This window comes from Lathamus discolor, chromosome 8, assembly GCF_037157495.1.
Source record: "Lathamus discolor isolate bLatDis1 chromosome 8, bLatDis1.hap1, whole genome shotgun sequence".
NCBI classification, from domain to species: domain Eukaryota; kingdom Metazoa; phylum Chordata; class Aves; order Psittaciformes; family Psittacidae; genus Lathamus; species Lathamus discolor.
Genome location: NC_088891.1, coordinates 15,657,158 through 15,671,137, shown reverse-complemented (window position 1 = coordinate 15,671,137; position 13,980 = coordinate 15,657,158). Strand labels below are relative to the sequence as shown.

The 13,980-nt window shown below is 38.6% G+C and overlaps 1 protein-coding gene across 3 annotated transcripts in view; it reads left to right on the top strand.

Moving 5' to 3' along the window:
* MYO1E (myosin IE) overlaps positions 1-13,980 on the top strand; it is an 82,857-nt gene that overhangs the window by 25,755 nt on the left and 43,122 nt on the right. For 2 of the 3 annotated variants that reach the window (XR_010614727.1, XM_065688826.1), the window contains exons 2-4: positions 4,700-4,843; positions 7,565-7,654; positions 8,573-8,667. Coding sequence is in view for 1 of the 3 variants with exons in the window: in XM_065688826.1 (XP_065544898.1) it covers positions 4,700-4,843; positions 7,565-7,654; positions 8,573-8,667 (329 nt within the window). In the remaining 2 variants the exon portion in view is untranslated. Of the gene's footprint in view, positions 1-4,699; positions 4,844-7,564; positions 7,655-8,572; positions 8,668-9,599; positions 9,669-13,980 lie in introns of those variants that run through there. The other variant, XM_065688827.1, reaches the window with a different exon arrangement.

Here is a 13,980-nt window from a genome sequence, read left to right as displayed (position 1 = left end):
TGACCCCTTGTTTTTAGTGCTTTATTTTTAGACCTACTATTTTAAAATAGTTTTTAGTACTTGAGTTTTTAATAGCTTGAAATACAAAAAATACTTGCTTTTTTTTTTTCCAGTTAAGAGAAAACCCTGTTGTGACACAGTATGACTAAACCTTTTTATAGCCACATCAAATACATGTTGCTTAGGATAATGCAAAAGTATACAAACATTTATAAAGGCAAAAATAAGAAACTGGCAGTTGCTATTGTAACAAAAGGTGAAGGGCAGCAAAAAAAAGTTCTGTAAATAAATATCTCATTGATATTTATTATTAGTTCCAAATAAAACAATAATATGCTTTAACCATATCATACCAAAAGTAATACAGAAAGGATAGAGAGCATTTAGTACATAGCAAGTATTTTACATCCCCTCTCTTGGTATTAATGTAGCAATTGTCTTAATCTGTTAACAAGTGGGTGTTAAGGGAGATTTACAGAGAGTGGAAGCAAGTTTTTATGTTCTTTAGAGTCTTGATTGTTTTGATGCTGAAGGTAAGAAAATTGTTGAAATGGAGGGGACAATGCTGCTTAGTCTCTAGCCAGGTGGGAACTGTTTATGGGCTCCTGAAGCAGTATGGCTCAGAAACAGTAGGCTCCTAGCTCTCTCAGGGTCATCTTGTGACTCATAAATATTATTATTAGTCAGTGCAAAGCAGATCTGATTCTGAGCCTAAAACAGCAACCAAATGAATAATAACAGCTGACAGCCATGCGGCATACGCCTTTAATTCCAGCTTCACCAGCCCAGCCTCCATTCCCTGTGCAATGTCAGGTGGTTGGAAGCTCGGGAAGAGCCTGAAGGAGGCTTGGCAGCCAGGTTGTTCAACTCCCCTGTTTCCACTTCTGTGGCTTTTAGCAGCCTGTTGGTGTGTTTTGTGTTTTTTATATTTTCCCTAAGGTGCCAAGCTCATCTTTTTCTCAGCTGCTTAGGCATTGTTAGTGCTGACACAAAGACTTTGATTTGCTTACTTACTGCATGGGTAGATCACATCTTTCACTGGGAAAACCAAAGAGAAGCCAAGTTGCTATTTGCTGACATCCGAGCTGCATGGCTGGGCCCAGGGATGGACCGCAAGCTCTGAGCCTGGATCTGCCTGTGCCGCGGGGGAGCTCTGCTAGTGTTATGAGTCCTCAGTGTGGTTAGCGCTGATGTGGGGGTGTGGGGCATCTCCACTGGTCCTTGCTCTGCTGGCTCTGAAGTTCCTGGTCAGTCCCAGGAGACAGTCCCTGGAGCAGGTGGAGTGCAGTGGCAGGGAAAGTGTGTTGTGTGAACGGAAGACAATCAGAGCTGAGCGAGTTAGTCTGAGCCCTCCCTGCAAAGCAGGTTCAAGTTAAGGTAGACCCCTTAACTTGTTCAGGTGCAAATTGTATCCAGACCAGAATGCTGCATTCATATGTGGATGGTAGAAAGCTCTAGCTAAAATAAAGGTTAAGTTCTCAAGAAATATGCAGTAAGAACAAATCAGTGTTTGACATGTGGGCAATTGAAAAGCATTGTAATTTCTAAGTATATATCCTTGGCTTTTAGAAAATATACAGCCTAAAGAAATACGAAGAGTTGCTTTTGCAACTGCTGTGATGTGGAGGGTTTTTTTAGATTATTTGTGCATGACAGGAAGTAATTTTCTACAGGAAGAGTTTTTTGGTGGGTTTTTGTTTGGTTGGTTTTTATTTCAAAACTACATTACAAACCAGTTAACTGTTGTCTGGGCGTGGTTATAGCACCATTTGGAAGTGACTGAAGTTAATAAATTCAGGTTAGGCTCTGTAGTCATCACTTATGCTTGGAAGAGCAAGCACTTCGGGGTGTCCTGTGGAAAGAGCACTCCCTGTTTTATTGCCCACACGAAGGAGCTACTAGCCACTGCATCTGGCCATCCTGCTGGTCTTGGGCTTTCATGGAGAATACGAGCAAAACACGGAGAATACAAGCAAAACTTAACCACAGATCGGTTTAGAACTACTAAGGTTCGGGCTTATTTCTAGATCCTGTGGAAAAGTCTCGCAACAATTTGGTGGTGATTTGCTGCTGCTTTGTATATTTGCATGTAAAGCCATGTTGTAAGGGAATTAAAGTAGTTCCAAACTGCTTATGGAAACTGCCATTTAAAATGTGGCAAAATACTAATGTGAACAACTTAGTGCCACCACTGTCAGCTGTCTTCCATGCTGTTGCTTTTCTGGATATTTGGGTTGCTGCCTTTTTATTAAATCTCTCTTCATCCCATTCCATTTGACTGCATGTGATACTGTAGCACACAGATTTGCTTACATCTGCACATTAAAGCAGTGCCTAAGTGCTGGGGAGAGCTGCTTCCAGGGCAAGCTGAGCTGCCCCCTCTTGTTTGCTTGCTGCCTTGTTGCTTTTGGGAAAGAACCCTTTGGCCTGGTAGCCTGTGTGGCTTAATCATTGTCAACAACAGTCCCTGACTTCTGTAAAGCCTGCTGTTTTGCAAGCTGTGCGCACATTTTCCATATATCCCATGGCTTTGTGAGCTTTGTGTCTCATTTCTTACACATTTTCTGTAGCTTACTCTATTATCTGATACTAAACCACATTCTGTATAGCTTCATAAAGAGTGCAGTTCTCTGTATTTATTTTGATACCGTACCTTTTTGTCCACCCTGCCAGTTCCTTTTTCCAAAATGCAGTTTCATAAATAGCTGATGAGAGCACTGAAGGAAATGATGCTTCTCTGTTGGACTTCTCTTTTCTCCAATAACCTGACCTTCCAACTGATTTTTTCAGTCACATGTTTCATAACAATTTCCAGAAATTAATTGGTTCCTTCATTTTCTCAGTGCCTTCAGCTCACTGCTTCCATTGTACAAATGTAAAATTGACAAGGTTCCTGCAAACTCAGCTAGTTTGATTGCTATTTTACTCTAGGTCATGTAAGAAAATTGCTGAGATTGTGTCTTTTCAGGTGTGTTTACCTCCTCTGTATTAAATTTAAAGGCATTCTTTTAATTCAAGTTTGCAACTGTTCTTGTGTTAGCAGTGACAGAGCTGCATCAGCTGTAGCAGTGGCTGGAGATTCTATAGAAAACATACATAAAGCCTGCAGTTCTGCCTGCAGTAATAACATGGGTCTGACTTTAGTGCAAGCTACTTTAACTTGAGCTAAAAATCCAGTTGGTCCTTGGTTTTGCTGTCAGTTGAGATGAGGCTAACCCATAGGCCTAACTACGTTTGCTAATATATGTTAAGCATTAAATCTGTTTCTTCATTAGCTTTTGTTGGGTTTCATGTAGTCTGAAACTAGTTTAAGGAACACTTCCAGCCAGCCCAGCTTAAAGTAAGAACCATGTGCTCCCCCGATTCCATTTGTTGTTCCTACTCCTGTGCCTGATCTTGGTACAAGTGCTTGACTGTTTACATGAGGGAACAGTATGGCAGATGAGCTTTTGTGTTGGTACAGTTGCATAGGTCATTTACTAGTGCAAAAGTGTGCACCTAAGCTGCTAATGTCCCATTTTGAAATACTGGAGTGAAGCCAAAGTGTTCAGAGTACCTACATTTTCTTATTTTATCTGTAAAAATAATGCGGTATTTTATTCTGCCAACTTCTTTACACTAATAATTTGTGTGTATTCAGACAAATATTACTTGCTCTCGTAACATACATGAAAGCAGCATGGATAAATCACATTGTTTGAAATTGTGGTGTTAAAAAATGAGGGGAATACACAGAATTGTCATTTTGTTTGCCACATCTTTCTTGACAGTGCACACGGCTTCTCGGTGTAAAACGTGTTAATTCCAGCATCACTAATTTCAGCATTGCATAAAAAAAAGGGCATAAAAAGGCAAGAGGGCAGAACTCCATTAGCATCATCTGCTAGGCTGTAGTGCATAGGTTTGGGTTTGGAGAGCAAGTTTATAGCTGAATTAATAGCACTGATCTAGACTGGATTAAAATTTGTTTGTGGGTGTATCTACAGAACGTAACTACTGTTCAGATCAGCTGGAAGAAAAACAGATTCTGATTTCAAGTGCTACAGCTCGAAATGTCACGTTTTCAGTAGCATCCTGAAATAGCAGTCTCTAAGTGCAGAGAGAGGGTATCTGTTTAGATGTCAGTTAAGCATGGTGACTAACAGATCAAAAGGGACTGTTAAGACTTGTAGTCAACAAGCTGCGTAACATCATCTGCAAAACATCACTGTATACTTACTGCATCAGGCTCATGGTTTCTGCTTGTCTTACAGCATATGTGTAGGTTTGACTTCAAAGACTGTAACGGGTAGTGAATCAATTTGGTGGTGGTAATTGTCCTCACTACTAATAGTTGCACTGTAGGAGTGTATTTTTTGCATCCTCAGCTTCCAATAGTTGGAAAAATGTTTGGTTTGGTTTTGTTTTTTTCCTGCTAGATTTAGCAATGTCTGCCATCTAAAATCCCTTCTGTGTGTAGACATTCACAAAACCATGGTATGACCTTCAGATTTTTGAGAGCAGTGCAGTTATTCAATAGTTTGGTGGTAAGTCATATAACATCATTAATGTATGCTTTTATAAAATTCCTGAATCAAGAACTGGAAATCAGTAAAAGAAAAACATTTTGGAAATTGCAGTCTGAATAGATGGTTTTCCGTTATTTAATGCTAATGAGAAACATAATAACATTTTTGATGCTTACTGTGCTTTCTTGCAGGGCAGCAAAGGGCACTACAGGTATCACTGGCAGAGTCACAATGTCAAGCACAGTGGAGTGGATGATATGGTCCTTCTTTCCAAAATCACAGAGGATTCCATAGTGGAGAACCTAAAGAAGCGATACATGGATGATTATATTTTTGTATCCTTTATAGTGTTGCTTTTAGAGGGGCCCTGTCAACTTGCTGAGCCAATGTGAAACTAATTATATGCATGTATTCTTGTAAACTGATTACTCAAAAATGCTGAGTGTTTAATGTGACAGTTCACCTGAGATTACACAAAATGCTTCTGTAAACTGAGCTAATTATGAGGGTTGAAATTAAGATCTGAAAAGTTATTTTAAGGTATTCTTGGTACTTGGAATGGTTGTTGTTGTCATTGAAGAGATGTCTGTAGCTCTGTACATTTGCATGTCCATGTGACCACTGAAGCTACTGAACTAATACTACTTCTAAGAGCAAGGATTAGTAGGCTTAAGGTGTATATATGTGTCAATACCATGTTGTCTTTTGTACTTTTTAAATTCTAATGCTTTCAAAGTAGCATTTCTTCTGTGACATAATCCCATTTGTAACTTCTTCTGGGATTGCTAATACTGTGAATCATGGGCTGATGGAAACAGCTGACTGTCTGAACATCTGTAAATCTACAGTGTTCATGCTTAATTTTTTTTCTATGATTAATGAAAGAAGTTGATTTAAATACCTGAACGTAGAGCCCAACCTGAACATAGAACCCAACAAGGACAATGTATTTCAGCACCAAAGGGTTGCTTTTTTTTAAGTTTTATTTTAAATTTCTTATGAAAGCAATTCCTTGAGATAAGAATAATTGCTGTGTCATTTTAGCTTTCACAGTGTAACATGAGCTGCGATAATAAGTCTGGTAAACACTAGTCAATATGATTATATGCTGGAAAATACATAATCTGCTGCTGTAGCCAGATTTTCATACTTGCTAGTATGGAATAATGGGGAGTAGGTTCCTTGAAGAGTTTTAACTTTTTTTAGCAGAAAGGGAAGGAGATACATCTCCTGGCTTTTTCCATACCTTCAGATGGTTAAGAGCCAAGTAGCAGCTTGGTTCATTGAGGACTGATAGAAGAAAATAATTTTGCAGTGGTGCTAATGTTTCCATCCCAAACCGCAGAGGTTTTTAATGTGTGTGTGCACATGGGTTTGGATTCTTTGTTCAATAAATTATCACACCATTATTACATTGGCATTGCAGAAGCATGATAAAGTTGTGCAGTGTTTGTCAAACTGTAGTACTGAGGCAAACTGTGGTGCTCTTTCTGTTAGTAGCATGAGCGCTTTGTCCCTGTGGAACACTGCATCTTCCATGCAGTAAATTCACAAAGTCTTTGGTGCTCTGTGCCAAAGAAGTGGTTTTATGCTTTTTTTTCTATAAAACAAGTGACATTTAACGTGGAGATGGTCTTTGTACTGAAGCAGGAATAAGAATGTTTTCCAAGGCGACTTGTGGTCACATGAATGATCAGAGTCTTCTTGTAAAGCATTATAATTCTTTTGTGTAGGGAGAAAAGACTCCTTTTGCAGTTCTGCAAAGGCTTTTCATTCTAGAATGGAGATAATCTCTTGAATCTTTCAATTGTTTGTGTGTCCACCCATGAATGAACATTTCTCTGTGCTACGTTGCATAGAGATTACAGAATCCTCCCAGAAAATGCTGGTATTGTTTACCAACAGAAAACTGTCACTTTGGATGTTTACACTGACTGAATACTTGATTTATTATATTTGAGACCCAGATGATGTCACTTTTCTTTAAGTGGAAAAAAGAAGTATGAAGAAAGCATTGAAAATTAAGAGTACAGAAATTATGCTCACTGAGCTATACTTCTTCTCTAATGTTACCATTTTGTGCTGTGGCACTACAACAATAGATTTTTACATAGGGTAATCCAGCAGTATGAATTTGATAATTTTCCCGCTTTTGTCTGGAAAGCTTAGTGAGCTTGCCTGGGAACAATTCCAGATTGTAAAATGAAACCTGCGGTACAACGTTTTGGCCTCATTGACATGGGTACGCTGCTAACTCCAGCTCAGTGAACCAGTCCTGCCTGTAAAGTAGTATCAGTTGCTTCATATATGTATACTGCAACTCTGATTCTAAAGCTTCTGAAGTATGTTGTAAATGTTAGGCACATGTGGAGCTGAATGCAGAATGTTGAAATACTGGCATTCGGAATGTTGTAAAAAAGCTTTCTGGGGCTAATAATAGCTTGAAACTGAGGGGCTTCTTATAGGGCAGCCTGCAGGATAAGACTCTAAGGGACTGTTAATAGTTACGCTTATAAAATAACAACACATACTGAATTACCTAATTCCCTTAGCTCCCCTGCTAGTACATGCAGCTGAATAATTGTCCAATTTAGCTCAGTACTGGCTGTTTCCATCCAACTGTGCGTGCTCAGCACTATCTCGATGAGATCAGAGTATGTCACTATACTATATTCTGCAAAGGTCAAAACAATATTTTCTAATACTGACAGTATGACCTCCTAAGTTACAAAGGAGTAAAACAGTTTAAATATGCCATTTCCTTTCTGTATTTTTATTTGAGGTGTGTCATATTTGGACCTCTAATACATATGGCTCTACTTAGCTTGTCCTAAAATAAATATTTTGATAACAGGAAAGCATCCCATTGAATGAAATGTTTATATTCTTGTAAGCCTGCTAATTTCATTTTTATTAACAGTTGTAAGTGGTGGAGTTTTTACTGTTGTTTGAAGCTGTACCGTATTGTGTAATAGATGGAAAAGTTACTTGGCAGTCACTAGTGGTAAGATAATACTTTATGAAGCTGTAGTTACCTTAACTTCTTTTGAATACAGACATATATTGGCTCTGTATTAATCTCTGTGAATCCTTTCAAGCAAATGCCATATTTTGGGGAAAAGGAAATTGAGATGTACCAAGGAGCAGTAAGTAAAGCAGTCTAAAATGTACTGCAGTATTCAGAGGCGTGTAAATATTAGTCACTATGGTTAAACTCTTGGAAGCATTTGTTTCTGGGTTTTGGTAGCATTGTACTTGTCTGTAAGAACTTGGCTGATATCCATTTACCACCATATATTGAGTCTTCAGATGGAATTCCCTGGAATATAGGATTAGCATTTCAAGCAAGTACTTGTACTGATTAACTCTAACCCGGATCAGGTTTCTGTCATTGTCGTGAGTTAGGCACTCCTCCTTGCAAAAGCTGTTGTTAAACTTGAAAGTGTGGTGCACAATATAAAATGACTTGAGAAGTCGCAAACTGGACAAAACCAATAATAATAATTAAAAAAAAAGAGTTGCCAAAATTGAATGCAACTTTTGAAAACAGAGCTTGAAGAGTGAGTCAGCACAAGGGCAGTAGGGACTTAAAATTCTCTTTCCTGCTTTGCTCAAGTTAGCTATGTCCAGAGATCCGGGAAACCATTTGTTTTGAATGGATTCAGTGGATGGAAATGAAACATGCACTACCAGGCTCTGTGTAGCAGTTTAGGTAGTTTATTGTTAGCATGCGACCATGTGGAATGAGCTAAAATTATGTGAGTAATATATTTCAAGCACAAACCATTTCTAGAACAGGGTGTTTACGATAGTTCAGAAGAAAATTATGGATGACCGAAAGATCAGTAACAAAGCCCAGAGACTTGGGTTTTTGTTAAATGAACAAAAAGAATTCCTGGGGAAAATGCAGGTAAGTAGGATAAGTATAAGAAAATTCAGTAAAAGTAGGATTCAGAATTGCTTTTCCAGGAAAATAACTCTTCCAATTTAAATTCAAAATTGCGTTGCTCTGTCTGTGGTGTTTAATGCTGCGTTGAAAAATGGTTCTCTGTTTCCTCTCCTAGGCACAGTATGAGAACCCACCACATATTTATGCTCTTGCAGACAGCATGTACAGGAACATGATTATTGACAGAGAAAATCAGTGTGTCATTATTAGGTAAGGAAAAGATCTGTAAATAGTATTTTATCTTCATTTGGTGTTTTAACTTCAGGAAGCATTAAAGTTTATTTCTTTTAGTATGTCAGTAAAAATGTTCCGTATCCATGACCACTGAGCATTTTGGGGGTTTCTAGGGTAGCTAAGTACTTTCTGACCCTTCCTGTTGTTTTCCAGTGAAATCCGGGTGATAGCTTAACCACAAGAAATGTTTGTTACACAGCCAGCTTCATGCCCAGTACCAAAACTGCAACAGCTTGAATGACTGACTACGTAACAGAGTTAGATTAACGACTGTAGGAACCACAGATACTGTTAAATCAAACATTCTCACACTGACTCCATTTTTACTGTATTCTGGGGTTAGTACTGTTTTTCCCCTGTTAAAAATAAATGTACTTTTGTTCCTTTTGGAATTTTGCTTGCATTCAATCAGAGACAAAAGGAGAAGAGGGATACTGGAAAATTAATTTTGTCTTCACTATTAATCTCTTTAAATTTATAAATTTAATATATATGTGGGATCTGCTGATTTTACATGGAGGAAGGTCAATCAGGTGTTAACAGTTTTCTACACTGAATTGTACTCCTATAAAGGCCTCCCTGTTCCCTAGCTACAGCATGGAGCCGTACACAACAAAATGCCCAAAGCTCATATTCCTGTCTCTCATATGTCTGATTTGTTCCCTGAGCTCAGTCTTCCTTTTTGCCAAATAGATGCCTCTTGCCATGCTGAAGTTTCTAGAGCCATTTAGTCCAATTCAGGCCTCTTGGGAGTGGGCAAAATTGAGATTTATTTTGCTTTTAGAACAAAGTAGCATCCCGGAGCCTGGGATGTTTGACATGAAGCTAAATTTATAGTGAAAACCTTTAAACTGTAGTGAACTGTGATTAAAAACCTCATTTTTTTTTTATGCATTGCTAATGCCCAGAGGTTCAGTGAATCCAGAGTGTCACGTTTTCAGAGAGCAGAGATGAAGATCTGAGATACAGACTTACAGGTTTAAATTCACGTGAGAATTCTTGTGCTTGAATGATGGATGACATGCTTTGGAGTGTCTGCATTTTGTATGTGCGGAGTGCATTCCCTCCCAGTGTGTGCACAGCCTATTCAAAATCTGCTGGAGTTACTTGAAATCTACTGCAAAACTGAAACAAGAAAAACCACGTTTGCCAGGGAACTTCAGAGTTCCTTTTTCTTTCTACACATCTATTTTTCCTAAGATGATTCTTATTACAGACACTCTAAATAATCTGTAGACTTACGAGCGGTTTTCATGGTGGTATTTTGATTTTTTTGGGGACACTTAGAAATTATTTCAATGAAATCAAGTAACTCAGCCACTCACAAAACTGATTTTGGTTGATATTTTAATCCTTTCGACCATATTTCACTTAAACTGTTTATATACATCCTGTATTTTCTGACTTTAATGTTATCACTATTTCTAACAACTAGAGCTGGCTTAGAAATTAAGTCTCTTGAAGTCTGGAATTTGCTTGCTCATGTTTTATTTCATAGACCAGAAGGCACTGAAATTGCTGCCAGACTAGAAGCTCACAAGATGCTGCAGCTCTTGAATGAAATGAATGTTCTAGCTAGATTCATGTGTACCACCTCACCATCAGTTTCACTTAATAGCTGCCAAGGTCTTTACCATTTCTGCCCCTAAACTGGTGATTCTTAACAAATTGAGATACAGTTCTGTCTTGACTGTCTTCAGTCCCATAGGAGTCTGCTGAACCTAAGCAGTTCCAAATGAACCTTTGTGTTTCAGTGAACCGTAGTTTTTGCCATACAAATGTGTCCCGTGGAAAATGAGTGATGATGAAGACAATATTGGTTATTATGAGGTGCCTGTTTGCTTCTCTGCTTTACAACTAGTCTGAATTTGGAGTGACTTCACTGAAAAGCCCTGGTAGAATGGAAGGAACAGAGCAAGCTAGTACAGAAACAGACCCAGGCTTTCCCTTCCACCTGCCTCCCACAGTGCTAGTTTTAACCCCTGAAGAAAGGCGAGTTTCTCTGTGTAGAGAAACGGTGTAGATTGGACTGAGTCACAGTCAGATCAAAAAGGCTATGTCTGGCTTATGGTGCATACGGAGTTGCAGGAATGGAGACGAAAGGTTGGTGGGAAAGGGGCTGGTGCTCACCTGTGTCTGCCTACGGCATATGGCTGTGGCAGCTGTCTCCTGACCTGGGGAGATGCATGCATTCCTAGAGACTAGACGTAGTTTTCCTGGGAGGTGAAGGAAGGTTTCTGCAGTGTCCTGCTGTAGTCAGGACCCTGTGTGTGCGTGAGGATTGCACACCCTTTTGCTAGGACATCTAATTCCAGAATTCCACATAATGCATTTAGGCACCCATAGAAGAAGCTCGGCATCTTCAAGAAGTCAGCGATGGGCTAGGAAAGCAGATCCGAAAGAAAATGCAGTTCTCTGAAAGGCTGAACAGCCAGCAAACAGAAAGAATCTTTTAATGTGATAAAACTAATTTTAAAAGAAAAACTGCTACCGGGCAACCTTTCCAGGGCCAGGGAAGCCTGTTTCATCAGTGGAGTAATTGCAGCATACATGCACATGCATTAAGAAGATTACATGTAGGTGTGTCTGATTATAGCTGAGGACCCAGGAGCTATTTTGAATGCCTGTGAACAGTGTAAAGAATGAGGCTATTCATGGGCTGGACTCTGGCTGGGCTGGATACAGGTGCTGAGCATGTGCTTAGGTGGGAGGAGGGAGCAGTACCCAGTCTCTACCCTCATTTTGTATGCATGGGGTGGAATTACAAAGGGAGCTTACTCTTGAGTAAGGCACTTATGCTGGACTTTGATTTCTCATTCAGTTTCTGTATTACTGAGGCATGATGTTTAATTTAAGTCTGTATTGAACCAAGCTCATAAATACCTGCTACAGCATACTGTTTGCATTTCCTCCTCCTTGAAATGATGGCACTTCCAAACTATCAACAAGGAGTTGTCCAATCAAGATTTAATTAGAAAGGATTGTCTGTTGTGGCTTTTAGTCCTTTCTGGACTGTCTCTGTCCTTTAATTAAGAGAGTGGAGGTTATGATTAGTATTTTTCTATTATGTGGCTATAAATGTTTCTTCAGAGTGTTCTTAAGGTTTTACCTTTCTACAAAGTTAAGGACTTTATTTTCACTTTTGTTCTGTGATTCTCTGCCAGGAGATGTTGCAGTTGCTTTAAAGCATTTCTTCAGCCTTTCTTGTTTGTAATTTTAGTTTACATTTGACATCCCTGTGGCAATGTTTGGTTACAGTAAAGCTATATATGATGACTGCGTACCTGAAAAGACAATGCAACTTGAGTACTACAAATCTGTGTTCATGGAAGGATCATTTATCACCTCAACTGTTTTTAATGAACAACTCATATGTCTTAAATCTATTAAGTTCAAAATTTAATGTCAGACTTCTAGCCAGCTCCTGTGTCTATGCTTTCTGGAAGACTCAAATGACTGATCAGTCTAAAACATCTGCACAGAATCTTAACTGGAAATATGGTAGAATTTTCATGAGAAAGGGGTAGAAACGTAAGTCTAACGCAGTACCAAAAGTTAGGTAAAAGCTCCAATTCAGAAGGGAAAAATATTTCAGTGAAGTTGTGCTACTGGGGTTGCTCTGAACGTAATTAGAAAAAGTAAATGTTCTGTGTAAACAAACTAAACAGCTTATCCAAACACATCAGAGTATTGTACATATGCAGTGTTCTTACAGGACCAAGAGTTCTTTATAATTATTTGTTATTAACAGTTCTGCATTGTCCTGGCGATATCGATAAGTATTACTTGTATTGTTCTATAGCCATTATATATCTATATTAGATGTCACTCAGAAAATTAATTTTAGACGTAAGGAGGCGGCTATGTACTTGATCTTACTTCTCTAATCTCTGTATTTTCTCTGGGAGCAAGGGAAGGAAGGAGCAAGAAATTTCCCTTCTGTGTTTGTAGTCTTATTCGGATTTCATCCAAGTGTTAATTGACTTTCTGATCAAAATGTCATTTCTTTGAAGTAGCAAATAGTGCTAGAAGGAACAATGTTTTTCAAAGAATTATCTTTTTTGTTAGTGATTGGTGTAGTTTTAGTGAGAAAAGTCTCGAGAAAAATGTCAGTATAAAATCCATTTACTTTTAAGCCATTGTAATATTTTTTGAACCTTAAAAATCCTCCGTACTTCCAACATACCTAAAGCTACCAAGCTAGAAAGTGGTTCTTGCATCTTCTTAAAATAGTTTTAATAGCAGCAGAGCAGTAAAATGTATGTGAAAAAGCTTCTCTATGAGAACCATTTGGCAGGAATGCCACAATTTCCCTGCTACACCTGAGCTTTACTGGGGGCAAGATACTATCCCATCAGATAAAGTTACTTTGGTTCATAAATTATGCATCATCCTGCTGTTTTATTCTAGTTTAATTGGAGCAATTTACTGGTCTCTGGTCAATAAAAGCATAAAAAGGAGTAAGTGTATGCATGCACAAATCTAAAGCAAACTCTCAAAGGCAATCGTCTGGCCAAGGTAATTTAATGTAAAGGACCACTTATATAAAAACAGAGACTAACAATAAATGGAACTCTATTATTCCAGGTCAGTTTCCATGGCAGACACTAGGGAGTGAGAAATACAAGCTACGCTTAATTTGAACAAAGGAGGATAATTTATGCATCCAAGAAGACCTTACACAAATGTGTTTTTACTGAGTGATAAATAATACCTGATCAAATCAATTCGGTATTTGGTCCCAGATCCTCCTCTGTATTCAGCAGAACACCGCATAAATGAACTCAGGGTTATGATTTGGTTTAGCTTGGTCTGTGTCATTTTACAACAGCATGAGCAATTTGCTGCAAGCAAATTTTGAAGCAGTGTTATTTTAGTTACTGAACTATTGCTGTTCTGAACTTTTAAATGGAGTTTGCCATCCATCAGACTCATGTGTCCCTGTGAACGCAGCAGACACCCAATAACATAGGCTGTCTTCTTAATGCTTCAGAAAATGAATTCATGATTTGGAATGATGAGCATCATGGTCTGCACCTCACAGATGAGGTGATAAAGTATTTTTTCACCTTTTCAGCTTACCTGTTTGACCTGTGAAACTGCAGTCAGGAGAAGAAAAAAGCATGAAAACTTTGTGGTTGTAGGGAGGGGAAAAGCCTTTCAGTATTTCTATACTCGTGGAAGTTTTAAAGATGTAAAATGGTACCTGGAGTTTGGCAGTCTGGGGAGCTTTTTCAGAATTAAACAGTTGGAAATGTCTCCATTACTCATGCTGATAAGGAGCTCCGA